General features: G+C 31.7%; 1 protein-coding gene across 1 annotated transcript; it reads left to right on the forward strand.

Annotated features, from left to right (window-relative positions):
• Positions 1 to 2767: 2767 nt before the first annotated feature.
• LOC104248287 (bZIP transcription factor 11-like) lies at positions 2768 to 4246 on the forward strand. The gene has a single exon (XM_009804519.2). It carries the CDS (start codon positions 3407 to 3409, stop codon positions 3917 to 3919), a length of 513 nt encoding a protein of 170 aa, XP_009802821.1. The 5' UTR covers positions 2768 to 3406; the 3' UTR covers positions 3920 to 4246.
• Positions 4247 to 16302: the final 12056 nt, after the last annotated feature.

A 16302-nucleotide genomic window follows, 5' to 3' on the forward strand; every position in this document is an offset into this window, starting at 1 on the left:
AAGGGACTAAGGCTAGGCTTGGGCAGGTCTTAGTGTTTGGCCAAGAACGACTTGTGTTCTTTGTCAAAAGTGGGTTGTGAACGACTTGTGTTCATAGTAAAGTGAGGGGTCCTTTGTATATTTTCAATATTAATGCGAAGGTTGGGATTTTCCCGTATTTGCTGTTGTTCTTATTGAATTGCTGCCTAAAATCGTTAAAGCCAAATTTGCTGAAAATTGGCTAAGTGTTTGGGGAAGGCTGAGTCAAGTGCGCAACTTGACTGCCGCGCGGGTGTGACTTTTGACTGACCAAAAACGTCCCGTGACACTAGCCACCGTGTTCTCGGCCTAGTTCAATAGTTTTGTTCAAATTATATATTTGTATTAAAAAATTCAATAAATATGTACAAATTATTAATTAAAAAGACAGTAAATTAAACAGATTATAATTCTGAACCCATAAGATTCAAATCTTTGCTCGGCGTTTCCTGCGGTGAGGGAGAAAAAACAACCACTAGAGATATGGACCAAACACACACTCAAAAGGAATCTGCATGGTGTGCGAATGGGATGTCAAAATTACCACTAAATATGTACGGAAATCTGAATCATTTAGGGTCATTTCGGACAATTTACTCTACTGCTTACCTACACATCCCAATAATACTTCATTAACCGAGATGACTCCTGTCATTTAAAAACATCACATCTGAAAAGAAACAAATTAAAAATGAAAAAGAAAAAGAAAAAGACAAAAGCAAAATTTAATGAAAAAGAAAAAGAAGAAAAGTAAAAAGCTTACTGTAAGTTATTTCTAACTGTAGTGAGTGTACACGGGAATAGACCTTTTAACCACTCGCAGCAATAATATGAAGACACCTACCTTGTAACTTTGTTTTAATTGCCTTTTCCCCCGTGTGTACTCTTTACCACTGTGTTGTACTATAAATTATTTCTTAAAAAGACTTCATTTACAACTTGGACATTTGGACTTGATTACATCTTCATTTTCTTTTCCCTAAAAAGGAAATAATTCCTTTTAACCTTATTAAACTCCGTGCGAGTCAAACAGGTTCACATAAAATGAAACGGATGGAGTAACTCTCTTTTGAAATTTTCTATTGATAAAACATAATTATGGAAAACATGAGAAGTAATAGTTACATATATTAGTCATTTTGACTAATTAAAATTATTTTAAAATATTTGATATTACAAAAAATATAGTTCATAATTTTTAAACTTTAAGTTTACTGTTTCAATTACAACAAACAACACCAACAACAAACCTAATAATATCCTACAAAGTGAGGTTTGAGAGGATAACGTGTATGCAGTCCTTACCCCTATTTTAAGAAGTTAGAGAGTCTGTTTCCGATAGACATCGGCTCAAGAGAAAAAAAAACTAATAAGGAAGCAGAAACGACAAGTAGTAATCATAGCAAGCAAAGGTGATATAATAACCGAAGCGAAAGAAACAACATATAGTATAAGAAATAAGCGGATACGAAGAAATGAAAATACGAGACAGACGCTAATAAGATCGACATATAAATAAGCTATGCCCGCTAAACCACTACCCCTCTACTTTAATTCTCAACTTTCATACCTTTCTATAAAGGGTTATGACCTCAGTAAGTTGAAGTAGCGTCATGTCATATCTAATCACCTCTCCCTGATACTCCTTAGTCCTACATCTACCTCTCCTCAACCCCTTATACCCAATCTTTCACACCTCCTCACCGGAGCATCTATACACCTCCTCTTCACTGTTTTAATTAATAGGGCAATAATTAGACATTAGTAGCTCAATAGATTGATTGTTTGAACTTTTACTTTCTTGGTAAAAGATTAATTCACCACGTATAATCGCCTCCCCCAATTTTCCTTTTTAAAAAGTAAAAAAAATAAAAGATTGCCAAGTTTATGTGGGCTTAATTGATATTGTGCACAAATTTGAGGACTTACGAGGAAAGAGAATAGTTGAAGATTTTAACTTTAGTATGTGATGTTGCTCCACAGCTGGATCTACACGGTCATGGAGGTTTCTGCTCCCACCCCACGTCCCCATCACCTTCTTCCCCCACCCCACCTTTTTCCTCAGTAGATTCCAAACTTCTATTTTATATTTATTTTTACCCCTCAATTTGTTTTTTTCCCTAATTCTTAGAACAACTTTTTAATGAGTTTAATTTTACAAATGTTAATGTAAATTGTTTTTCTACGACTTATTAGGTTACTTATAATTACTATATTAATTTATAAAACATGAGATTAGTAACTTAAAAAATGAGCATATTGCCTACTATGAGGGGCGGATGAACTTCGGGTTTAATTGAACTCATATTTCGATGCGGGGTAAAATATTATGTGTAAAAAAATTATGAAACTTGCAAAAATAGTATATATATAAACTCATAACTTTAAAAATATTATGGGTTCAATACCAAAATATTAACGTTGAACCCATAAAATTTAAATACTTGATCCGATTATGCATACGGCAACACACGTTAAAATACTCAACAGAATAAAATTTTGTTATACATGTTAGTGTAACTTTTTTATATTATTATTTCACCGAGAAAATAGAAGTAAGTAATTGTAGATAAAAAAAAAATTACTATTCCATTAACTTTAAAAGTAAGACAAATCACATGCTATAATAATATAAAAATATTAATAATGTAAAAATCTATAGTTCTATATTAGGGTCCATATAAATTAAAATCTAATTTTTAATTGTTGTCACCCACCTTTTTTCTTCTATAAAATCCCAGCCAAAACACCTTCTTTAACCCCTCTCTTTTTCTCCTTCCTTTTCTCTGCTCTTTGCCAATAACCAAAGGCTCTCTTTTTTCTTGGTCTCTTATTCTGTCAAGTTTTAGTTTTTGGTTTCAAGATTTTCTTGAAATCTCCACCCAAAATCTCTGAAAAAATACCAAGAAAGTGCCTTTTTGTTCATTTTCTTCTGTTGTTATCAGGCTGGGCCTCAACAGGAGAAATCTAGCCTTGATATATATATTTACTAAGAATTAATTATCACTGGTTTTATTATTTTAGCTAATCTTAATGCTACCCCTAGTATTTCTAATCTTTGAAATTCATGTCTGCAATTCTCAGTGAACTGTTTCTTTCGGGGTTTATGATAAATTCCACATATAGGCGCAGGGCCCATTTGGTGCAATCTTTCTCAGTTGTTTTCCTCTACTGGTTTTACTACATTTCATGATTTTCCTCCTCTCCCCCTAAATAAGTATTAACCCCTTTATATATTATCATTATCAAGAAATAAATCTTCAGTATTTTTAATAGTTAATTGTGTCCAAGTCAAAAACTCCATTTGGGTCCTACTAGTTTTTTATTTTGTACTTTTAACTCTTTAAATCTTGAAAATATTACTATTGTTCTTGAAAAAAATTTGGTCATGGCTTCATCAAGTGGAACATCATCAGGGTCATCATTATTTCTTCAAAACTCAGGCTCAGAAGAAGATCTTCAGCAATTAGTGGATCAAAGGAAGAGGAAGAGAATGATATCAAACAGAGAATCAGCTCGAAGATCAAGGATGAGAAAACAGAAACATTTGGATGATTTAATGGCTCAAGTTGCAACACTAAGAAAAGAAAATAACCAGATTTTGACAAGTATGAATGTTACCACACAACATTATCTTAATGTTGAGGCTGAAAATTCAATCTTGAGAGCTCAATTAGCTGAATTAAATCACAGGCTTGAGTCACTCAATGAAATTATTGCTTTCTTGGATGCCAACAACAATTGTAATGGTCTTGCCAATATGGACCATAATCAAGAAGAGCCTTATAGCTTCAATTTTGCACAAAATGAACCTATGGTTGATGGGTTCAACATGACCAATTCTTGGAATTATCTTTGTGCCAATCAGCCTATTATGACTGCAGATGTTTTGCAGTACTGATTAGCCAGACCAGTCAGTTTCGAATATCATATGGTTGAAGAGAAAGAATCAAAAGAGAATTTTTTTAAGCAGTAGATCTAAAAATTTTTAAAAAAAAATGTATCAAGTAGTAGAAGTATTAGTACTTTTGTTAAGCTTTGTCAAGTAGGGTTAAGAATAAATTCCTTTTGAGGGAAATAATAGTAGTAACTATTGGTGTTCTTGTACATGGGGGCTTTGTAATCTCATATTTGGCCTCTTTCAAGAACTTATGAAGTTGTATTTGGAAAGTTTGGTTTTTTATTGATGTAAAATATAATATAATATTATTAATAACCATTTCAAGCATGCTCAATATTCTCCCAAGTTATTTCCCAAGTCTAAGTTAATGCAACTATCTAGAATAATTTTATTCTTGGGTTTGACTTTCAATAATTATATCATATGGTTATGGTGATGACTTCAAATGATATTATGTATTGATATATATGGGATGAATTTATATATTTACGATAGTTATTCCTGTGAATATATTTTTGAACAAGAACATAATAGCAGAATCTTGTAAATAGTTTTAGTCATATAATACAAGTGGTGCAAAACCATCACCCACAAAGGTTTTGAGATATTTTTGGCTGTTGCTCTCACGCTCATTGATTCTTTAGACAAGTTCAACAACAATTGATCGATGCAGTTATATTCCACCAATTTTGCCTTCCTTTTTCTGAAAACACCCTCCCACAAAACAGTGGGTGGAAAAATATTCGATTATTCAACTACAATTAACTAGTACAAATTAATACAAAGATAAATATCATATATTTATTAAATCGATATAAGTGTTGGGTGTGAATAAGTTTTTCTTACACGGGCCCCAAGCTACCCCAAACCACAAATTAAATTGTTTCCTTTTGATTAAGAGTGAACTAGTAAAGTTGCTATCATGTGACTTGGAGGTCACAGGTTCGAGCCGTGAAAACAGGCTCTTGCAGAAATGTAGGGTAAGGTTGCGTACAGTAAACTCTTGTGGTCCGACCCTTTCCCGAAATCTGTACATAGCGGGAGTTTGGTATACCAGGCTACCTTTTGATATGAGTAGAAGGAGTTATGTGGGGTTCACTCTAGCATATTTCCTTTTGTTTGCGTATTTCTTCCTGGCCAGACAATAATTGAGTTAGTTCTAGACCTTAAGTGTCAATTATAGTAAATGGCCAAAAAGGGAATTGCATGTGAAATGTGTTTTCCAATCCTTCTAAATGCATTCAAATGTCCTAATCTTAGTTTTCTTTTGGGAGAAATTAATGCAAGCGATATTGTTTTGCTTTCGGTTGGTCGATATTTCTGTTTTCTTTTATAACAACCACTACTTTTGTGTATAATGGCAAAGCAGACGAGTTTATGTTTGATCTGGGAAGACACGAAGAATTGAGTTTTGATAATCTTATTGTTTGAGACTTATAATCAATTTCCTGAACAGAAACATTAGTTGATATATTGGAATGTCAACATTGTTGGTAGATGCCTGCAATGAAAACTGGAGCATGAATTGAGTAACATTATCTTTGGTATAAGGCAACTCGAACAAGGATTTAATATTTGGGTGGAGAGAGGCGACATAAAATAGGGAAAGAAGAGAGGAGAGAAAAAAACAAAAAAAGTTCCTTAATTTAAGACACTAATAATTAATTGTATATGGCTAGAGGCGACCGAGAATAGAAAAAGAGGAGAGGAGAGAAAAAAAGAAAAATGGTATAACTGAATTCCATAATTTAAGACACTTATAATAAATTATATATAATTTGTAAGTAATCCTTGTTTAAAGCGAATAATATACAAAATTAGAATAATTTTGATAAATAAATTTCAAATATTCCCTAGAAACTTCCCATTTCTGTTCCGTTGTATTTGAGCCTATTCCTTGCCAATAGTTAAATAACTTTCTTTTAAGATAAGTTAGGGAAGCAATAAAGCAATGTTATGGTATTAAATTGTAAATTAGCTATATAGTATCCACCTAAAGTAATAATGGAGTACCATTTTAGGAAAGAAAACATAAACCTACTAAGTAAAAATAATGCAACTAAAGTAGATAGGGACAATGATATCATGGTCTAAGTTAAAAGAACCAAGTTTAGGTAATTCTATAGAGGTAAATTATGTAACTTAGAAAATGTATCCAAATTTGTTCAACTTATGCAAAAATGTTCAAAAACATAACATAATCTTTTTTCAAACATAGGTAATCAATCCAAAAAATTTCAAATTTTTCCAAAAACAGAGAAAGCACTGACTTTATAAAGAACAAGTCCCACGTGCAGGGAACAAATATTTCAGCACAAGTACAAATCTAGTTATTATTATATACTACTAAATACTAATATCACTAGATCCTTGTATAATGACCATAATTAAGTCCATGTTATAGGAGCAAGAGAACGTGATCCGATGCTTTTCCCACACCTTAACTTACCCCCATTTATTTAAAAATGAAATTTGTACGTGTACGGTGTTAATACAAGTATACAACATAGTAATAATTATTTTTAGAGGAGAACAGCATATTAATTTTTGCATGTTTCTAGTTGAAGGAAGGAAAAAACAAACATATAATATTGCTATCCCATTTTTCTATTGTCAATAGTTTTTAATTTTCATAATTTTTTTATGGTGGGATGGATCCATGAATGTGCAGGAGAAGAGTTAGAAACCCTAGTTACGAAATCGCCGTTGTTACGGTTAGGGATGTCAATGGTTCGATTCGCCGATTATTTTATAAAATTTGTACCATATCAATTTTTCAGTTATTCTATTATCTATAAGCAAAATTAGACTTTTCGAAACCGTCCCAATCATGTCGGTTTCTCTTTGGTATCGGTACGGTTCGGTTAATTTTCAGTATTTTTTTAATATCATGTAAAATTCACCAGTAGAAGTATAGTGCAATAATATACGTTCTTTTAGAGGATTTAGCAAAACTCTCTAGATATTTTTACTGTTTAAATGGTGATTGAATTAAAAAAGAAAAAAGAAAGATGGCTAGAGTATATATCCATCAACTATTCTACAACAATGTAAAAGAAATCAAACAAAGCAAAGAAAATATAAATCACACGGGTTGAAAGATATACCAAGTTGGGACTCAAGAATAAAGTCTATAGAAGATTAAATATTCAAAAAGATAAATCTAAATTACATGAAGAAACATATTCAATACATTATAGTTTGCTACTCATAACCGCTAGAATACTTTGTGTCTTGCTAATAGAGATACTTGAAATAAATTAGTTTAAGTAGAAGTAGCATAATAGGTTATAGGAATTAGTATTTTGAGTTTAATTACTTGTTTGCTTGTAATAGTTTTTATAATTCCAAGACCCAAAAAAAATTTAATGCATTATTATTTTTAAACTTACTACATAAATATATTTTCCACATGTAAAATTTATTCGGTATGGTTGGTATTTTATCGGTTTATTTTTATAAAATAAAAAATCTACCCTAATTATCGGTGCAGTTATAGATCTGTATAAAAACCTACGGTTTCTTAAAAAGAAACCTAAAAATCGGTTCGGTGCGGTACGGTTCGATCGGGTTTAGTCGGTTTTCGAATATCCATTGATACCCCTAGTTACGGTGCACTTTACCTCTTAATGTGGGGTTTTCCTGCGCAAATCCGAATTTATTCGGGTGACAATGCAAGTACCAAATACCAGAATGAAAACCCCAAAAAAAAAACTTATACTAAAATGATACAACGGGAACATTACAACCATTAGGTTGTAAAAATAATTATCTTATCTCATTCTTATTGAAAACTAAGCTACTAATCAATAGGTATATATCCCCAAATATTTCTTGAACTTGCAAATGCAAAAGTAATTTTATAGAAGGCGTAAGTTGAAATTCATGTATATTCGACGTGAATTTAAATTAGTCTAGTTCAAAATAAATACTGAACATTGAATATGAAATCACAAAAAAAAACACACATTAAGATTTACTTAGGTAAATGAGAAGGAAATGCACTCATTTTTGTTACATTTTTTTTTTTACTTTTTTCATTTCGTGCGACGAAACTGGCCAATGAGAACATGGCAAAATGGGGATGCAACTTGATCTAACCCGGGCGATACTACAAGAGATGGTAATTTTTCCCCTTTATATTCCAATTACTTTTGTACCTCTATATATGTCTGGTAAAATATAATAAACTAATTAAAAATAATGTAAGGAAAAGATGCTTAGTGGAATTTAATTCACCCCAACTTGTACTCATTACCGATCTTACGTCTCGTGTCTCATTTTTCTTTTTCTTTCCTTTCAGAAAAAAAAAAAAAAACAAATTGACAAAGAGACATGACTAAGGCTGTCATGTTATTAGTCACAAGCTAAATGCTCAAATCATGGTTCCGTAATCGCATTATTAACTTAATCACTTTCAATAAAGCTTAATTATTTCCAAGAATCCCTGTCACATTATTAGTCAATGTAATCACGCCAAAAAAAAAGTTAATTAAAGTAGCTTCCCCCCCCCCCCCACAACCACCAGCACCACCACCAAATAAAAATCATTAAAATGTCCTCAAATTAACCCTTTGTCAAAACAAAGCAACAAAAACAAGATGAATTTAACTTATAAACTGTAAATAAATTTTACACGATTAATAGTCTAGTTATCAATTTTTCAGGTTGCTATTTTCGCTTTTTATGAGCAATTATTTTAAGTTATTTTTTAATTGACTGTGTTGAAGTGAAACTCAAAAAGGATTTAGACTATTCATTTCTATATTAGATTAGTTATCTTCCAAAAATGGGCTTACTAACTTCCAGGTTGAATAACCAATTCCTGCTCAATTAAATTAAAGAGATTAATTAATCAAGACCTTTTTATGGAAATTTTTCTCAACTTTTGGCAAATGGAAAGAAGGAAAGTAATCCCATTCAAAAGTTAAAACTAATACTTTAAATCTGGAACCATAATGGGAATTGGCGTACAGCTTGAATTTATTTACAAATAAAGTTTGGAATTAAAGAGAGTTAAAGAGCACCATTCCATCGTCTCGAATATAGCATCATCAAAATTAAAGATGTAAAATCCAATGGTTTCGTTTTTTCGGCTATTTCTTTGTTTAGAGAATAACTTTATCCAAATATTCTTCAGAATATATGAACTAATTAATTCATAAAATTATTTGAGCCACAAATTAAACATCCTGTTATCTCTCTTTTATTATCAGGATTAGTTTAAAAAGTAGCTGTCCACTAATTAAACAGATTCATGGTCTTTTCTGGTAATTTTATCTTCTTTGCTAAGCAACATTTTTTAACATAAAAAAGTACTAGAGATAAATTGTAGACACTGAAATTTTAGCAGATCAAGACACTACAAGGCGACTCTTGAAATATTAGGTGTCTATTAGGGTTACTTGGTGACTACTCTACCCAAACCCTACTTCATGCATATAAATAAGGTTATATATGTCCTTCAAAGACGATCTCAGCAATTTTATGAACTCCCGGGATTCACAAGAGATCAAAATATAGCCGGACACTTCTTGATAATCAAATACTTCAAGTGCTCGAATTTCATGGAGATTAAATATATCTCAGGAAGGTCTGCATCATCCTAAGTTCAAGAAATATGTTGATTCAGACCTCGAAAATCACAGAGATAATCATGAGAGAATAATCAAGGGATAAACAGAATTATACTCACATTGTTTATCAATAAAATTATGTATTTTCATATATATATATATATATATATATATATATATATATATATATATATTTGAAGCTCTGACCCACAATCTTTGATGCTTCATAGCTATGTTGGCTATAGTTGCTATTTATGCCATATAACAGACTTACAGTACAAAAAAAGTGCACCAAAAGAGAGTGCATATGTGCAAATAAGATATATAAAGATGTTCCATATCCATTTCTATCTCTCGGATGTTCGTCCCGAAATTAACATGGTATAAGAGCATGCAAATGTTTCGTTTTAAATCTATTCACCCTCCATTAAAAAAAAAGAAAAAAGAATAGACTCGTGTGTGAAAGGAAATATTTAAGATATAAGTAAATAAAAAAAAATACGCTCTCCTAACAGTTTAAATTTTTTGGTAAAATAGCGATCACCAGAGGCGGATATATGCTTACTGACGCGGTGTCGCGTCGTCGATTTTTTTTACTGAATATATATATTCATAGTGTACAAAAACAAGGAGGAAAAAATGACATCACTTAGACATAAATTGTGTTTTTGGTGTGTTGGTTATGTGCTTGATTTTGCTCTAAGAGATCAAAGATTCAAACCTCAACTAGTACATTTTTCTTTTACAAATATTTGAAAGAGCCTTTGTGGTTAAAATTTGTGATGTAGTAAAATTGAACTCATGACCTTTTCCAACTTAAAGACTCAACAAAATCAATAAACTAAGCCTATTTTTTATCTAATAATATGATAATTAAAGTTATATTCCAGTTCTATAAATTTCGACAACGCTTACAAAAATTCTTGCGTACGCCCTTGATTCGATCACACTATTTCAAGTTTCAACAACAATGGTCTTGGAAGTAGCAGAAGATAACTGGTTCGATTGGAAGTTAACTCTATAATCATCAATTGGATTTCTTTATTTTATAATTTCTTTTTGCAGAAATGTATTGGAGGATGAAGGAAGAGATGATCAGGGATTCTTTTTTTATATACCTTTATTTATTCATGTTGACTGGTGGAGAATTATGTTCTGTATAATCTCAAAGGGAGATTTAGTGGAAAAAGGCTTTATTTACTTTTGAATAAGGCCCATAATTTTACAAAAAGGGCCTAACAAAGATGATGAAATCTCATGTCATGTCTTTTTTTTTTTTTCACGATTTGATAAAATATTAGAAAAGATTATTTAACAACACTATCAAATTAAAGTGTTTGTGATAGCATGTGGCCAGCCATACACTTGAATACTTCACATGATCAATGCAGAAAAAGACGGCCTCTTTGTTTGCTTTAGTTTTATAATTAGTGATAAATCAGTGTTGATTATTATAATTAAGAGCCCCTATTAGAGGCATAATTAACATGTATAATGATGTTCTGGAGGGAATATTAGAATACTTTTGTGCCTCCATTTAGCCAAAGCAAACGTTAAAAATGGTAATGCAAAGAAGTCTTCTGTGTTGAACACCGATACAAGTACAAGGAAATCCTAATTCCATAAAGAGTTTAAGTTATGTATATGTAAATAGTTTTTTACATTATCAAATCATTAAAAGAATATCTACTAATAAACCTTCTAATCCATGTAAATTTAACTTGATATGCAGATAGTGGCGTAACCACGAATTCCGTCAATGGTGTTCAAATTTTAAGCAATTCAATAATTCTTGTTGTCGATGAATAGTGTACCAAATTTTTAAAATCAAACTACGCAACATTAGCTAAACAATAAAAAAATAGAATATAATTTTATAAATCAAAAATAACAAAAAGATAACACCAGAAATTTTACTAATAAAAGTAAGCATAAACCAAAGGAAAGGGAGAGTAGAGAAGAATTTGTAGTTTGTGGAGAGCTTTTGTTTGAAGAAATTTTTGTAAAGTTTGATTTTTAAATTATAAAATTTATTTAAGAAATAACTTTTAGTTAAAAGTTTACTAAGATTATTCCTACACAAAATTTAAGTTTTAAGAGTTATTTTATTAGAAATTTTTTTAGATTAAAAAAGAATAAAATAGACCACACGTAGTGGTCTCCGATTAGTTTTGGCAAGCAAAATGGGTAGAATTTTGAACCTGTGAATAACAGGTCACTTTGAACATCCTAAAACACTAGACTGCCTCACTCAACTATGCTAAGAGTGTTCAAAATAGAATATATAACTATATAAAGTAGTATTTAACTTATATATACGGTATAATTTTTCAACAAATTGAAGGGTGTGCGCTTGACGACTCTTGGCGTAGGGTGGCTACGCCATTGTATGCAGTGTAGTTAACTTTCAATCACCTGAAAATGCAGTGAAAAGAGGATATATATATATATATATATATACACCCGCTGAAGGAAAAACACTCTTCACTACAAAAATCTTTCATTTTTAGGATTCGAACTCGAGACCTCTAGTCAATTAGAAACTGATGTCACAAAATCCAAAATGATTGTAGTATGAGGTTAGGACGACTTTAAAATACAGTCATACCTCTTTATAACAACATTCTTATATAACAACACTTCTCTATAAAAGTCAAATTTTTTCGGAATCAAATGTCATGTTCTATTATAATATATGTTTTCTATAACAGTGATTCACTATAACATCCAAAAATATTCGAAACAAACGAGAACGTTATAAAGATTGCATAACGTAATAGTTACTTTCTAGTGTTCAGCCGGCCATGCCACCCATGAAACCTTCCCTTTTAGGATTTTGCTTACATCTACTAATAGTCTATTAAATTTTTACCCTTTCAATTTAATTTAAATTGCTGTAACATATTACTTGTCTATTTTTTACAGCATTACTTTTGTTTATTACAATGATTTATTTTATAATGATCTGATAGTAAAAACAAAGTACACTATGAGCATATAGAATTAAATTCTTATTAAAATGTTTTATTTGATCGAATGGTTCTCTTATACTTCAGACTCCATGTGAGCTCGATACACGTTAGAAAAACTGTAATATGCATTTCAACTAAGAAAGTTAACTCCACGACCAATCAACTAATGAACATTTTTCTCTTCATTTCTAAATAAATCTTAGTTAGACAGAATATTCATTCATCTTGAGAAAGTAACAATTTAAGACGTGGAAAGCACAAATTTAGAAGGAAGAAAGGAGGGTACATTGTCATAAAGGTTCCAATCCGATGGTAATGAATAGTGACAAGACAAATAGTCCAATATCTCCAAATATGAACCCCATCTTCTTGATTTTCCAGAAAGGATTAAAGGAATATTACCAGAATTCTTGCCTGCCAATTCCAATCCTTTCACCAGTAGAGGAACTAGGTGCCTTCCTTTCTATACACACACAAAATTGCTTAATTTCCTTTAAGAGGAAAAAGGCTACAGACTATAGTTTGGGCTCCACAATAGATAGTAGCCTTTCTGGTCTAGAATTTGGGACTTGCATTAAAGAAAGGAAGCAATGGCTGAAGTAGTTTACGGGTAGGGGGTGTAGGCGTGCACTCTATCCATGCAATTTAACGGCTATATCATATTTTTATTCTATTTAATATTTATGATTAAACTTGTGGGCAAAAGGCATCAATAACCATTTTTAAGCTCGCTATTAAAATATATTTCATAATTACAATGTATTTAAAGATTAGCCAATTTATCCAAACTTCAGGATTAAGTATCTTGAACTTGGAAATTTAGGAGTTAGTGTCCTGAATTTCTAAATTACTAATTTAAAATTCAGGACATAAAATTCAAGTTTTTGGATACAGTTTCGAACTTTAGGACACGATGTCTTTAAGTTTGAATTTTGAGTTTAAACTCTAGGCTACATTGACGCATCCAATGTAGCCTCAAAAAGGCATAGCATTCTCAAATATCAAATGATCAAAGTACAATATTTACTTGGCAAAGCCGAATTGATCAGTTACGAAAAAGTGCATAATCTGGGTCAGAAATTCACTGGCTCTTTGGCATGGTCCCCCATCACATGCATTAGAAGTTTTACTTCATATTTGGGTTTAGATATTCAAGCTTGATCAGTTGTTATATACATAGATTCTTTATTTTTATGGTATTTCTATTTTGTTCTTTATAATCTCACGAATTAATTCAGAGAGATTGTAGATCTTTTAAAACAACTTTCTTCCATATGATTTTATAGTTATTTTGTCCCATTTTATTACCTTCAATAATGATAATATATCACACTTGCAGACAGATAAATATGACAGTTAGTCTTTTTTTATCTTCTGCGTATACAACATATATCTTTTATTGGACATGATCATTTTGAATACAGTTTAATCTCTGTGGGCTCTTATATAGTAAAAGATTTAAGGAAATTTTACCTCCTATAGCAAACACATACACCTTATTTATAATAAATCAAAATCATTTTAAAATATTATTTTTTATAGCTATCCTTTATATTTTATAGCAAAATAAATATTTATGGTATATACTACCATTGAGGCATGAAATATGCTATTTATATTTTTTCCTCTCTCTTAAACAGTTGGACATACCTATTTTTAAGGTGATTGTCGTTACTGTATTCATGAATACATGACGCGATTACATGTGAACACATATGCATATAACTGGAATGCCATAATTTTAGGCGCTTTTTGCTACTGTATTCGTGAATACATGGCGCGAATATATGTGATACATGCACCTACTGGACTGCCTTGATTTTAGGCGCTTTTTACTGATGTATTCATGAATACAACAGCGTGAATACATGTGAATACATGCGCGTACAGTTGCACTGTCTTGATTGTAGGCGCTTTTTGTTGTTGTATTCATGAATACATGGCGCAAATACATCTGAATACATGCACTTACAGCTGGACTACCCTAATTTTTAAGTGCTTTTTGCTTCTGTATTCATGAATACAACAACGCGAATACAGCGAATACACTACCGTAACAACTGAAGAGCAGCTAAAGAAAGTAATTATGTATATGGTAGCTATAGAAAATTAATAGCTACTAAACAATAGTGGTTTCTGAAAATTCGTCAAGATTCAAAGAGGATAAGGTATGGCAAGAATGTGGGCTATATAAGACAAACCATATGAATTTCGGCCCATAGTTTACTCGGATCATTTTAAGCAGAAGAGCCCGACAGTAATGCAGCCCAAATAGTTGCTGGCTCACAATCTATATGTTGATCCATCTCAAAGCAGCCACGATAGAAATTTGAAGAATCAACCCCAATAGGAGGTAAAAATTGCATGGGGCGCCCTATTTGGTCGCCCCCATTTAACCTACTTATTTTTAAAAAAATTTTTAATTTGTACCCACTTTTTAAACAACTTCAGCCCCCTTTCTCTTCCTCCTTCTCCTAGTGATCTCCATATCTCTCCGGAACTTAACATTGATATAACAATATCTCTCGTTCTGTGGTTTCACTCAATTACTCAGAAGCCATCTTACTATATATATAGAAGACAATATAAGTATATTGATTCTTCTTATTCGATTTTCTTAAATGTGTCACTTACCTTTTCGATCTTCCAACATGTCTTTGGTTTGTGATCCAGAGGATTTCTTGCAAAAATTGAAGGAAAGGCTTTCAAATGCTATTATCTTGGAGGAATCTGAGCAAGTTCAATATAAATATCAGCAAGATAAACTGCTGCAGATCTGTTTAGAAGAAAATGAGGTTTCCGAGTATATTAATGAATTACTAGAATAAATCAATGAAGCCATCTCCATACTTAGAATATGGAATTTGAAAGGTCAATCTTCCTCCCCCAAAAATAGAAACTTCAGCAGTACATACTCAAGAATTTTAAAAACTTCAGCTCTAGAGCTGAAGTTCGCCATTACAAATAAAAACTTCAGCTCTAGAGCTGAAGTTTGCCAGTTAAAACAAAAACTTCAGCTCTAAAGCTAAAGTTCCAAAACAAAAACTTCAGCTCTAGAGCTGAAGTTCGCCATTACAAATAAAAACTTCAGCTCTAGAGCTGAAGTTTGTCAGTTACAAAACAAAAACTTCAGCTCTAAAGCTAAAGTTCCAAAACAAAGACTTCAGCTCTAGAGCTGAAGTTCGCCAGTTACAAACAAAAACTTCAGTTCTAGAGCTGAACTTCAGGCCCGGCTACTAGAATGCTGAAGTTTTGCGTGATTGCCTTTGCTACTTCAGCCCCGTATGCTGAAGTTATGCGAAAAAGCGGGTACGCTTGCAAATTTTTTTGTAAAACGGGCACAAGTTAAAACGTGACACAAAAAGCGTGTATAAATGCAAATGCCCCCAATAGTAGCACACCCAGTCGCTTAAATTAAAAATAGTCGATGAGGGTATAATTATGTATAAATATTATATAATATATGTATATGGTTATAAAAAGTAACAGTAATTATGAATGACTATTGGTGTCACTACAACAAACTTGGCCTAAGGCCACATTAATTTTAGACTACACTTGAAAAGTGTTGCTAAAAGGATATACATGAACGCTTTTTGAGGCGTGGCCTTTGTAATGACATTTAGGCCACGAAGTTTAGGCAAATCTTACAAAACGTTCTCTATGAATATAAAAACTACGGATAACAAGCGTAGCCAAATTATAATGTATTTGGGATTTTGGGTACACTTATTTAGCTTTACTACAACACTTTTTAAGCGTTGTATTTGTTAATTTTAAAGCAACGACATAAAAAGGGTGCTCTAATGTTTAAGGGTGCTCTAATGTTTTCCCC

The sequence above is a fragment of the Nicotiana sylvestris genome, chromosome 1 (assembly GCF_000393655.2).
Source record: "Nicotiana sylvestris chromosome 1, ASM39365v2, whole genome shotgun sequence".
Classification (NCBI taxonomy): Eukaryota; Viridiplantae; Streptophyta; class Magnoliopsida; order Solanales; family Solanaceae; genus Nicotiana; species Nicotiana sylvestris.

Coding starts and splice junctions, on each gene's coding strand:
- LOC104248287 (XM_009804519.2), top strand. CDS start 3,407: ATGGCTTCATCAAGTGGAACATCATCAGGGTCATCATTATTTCTTCAA.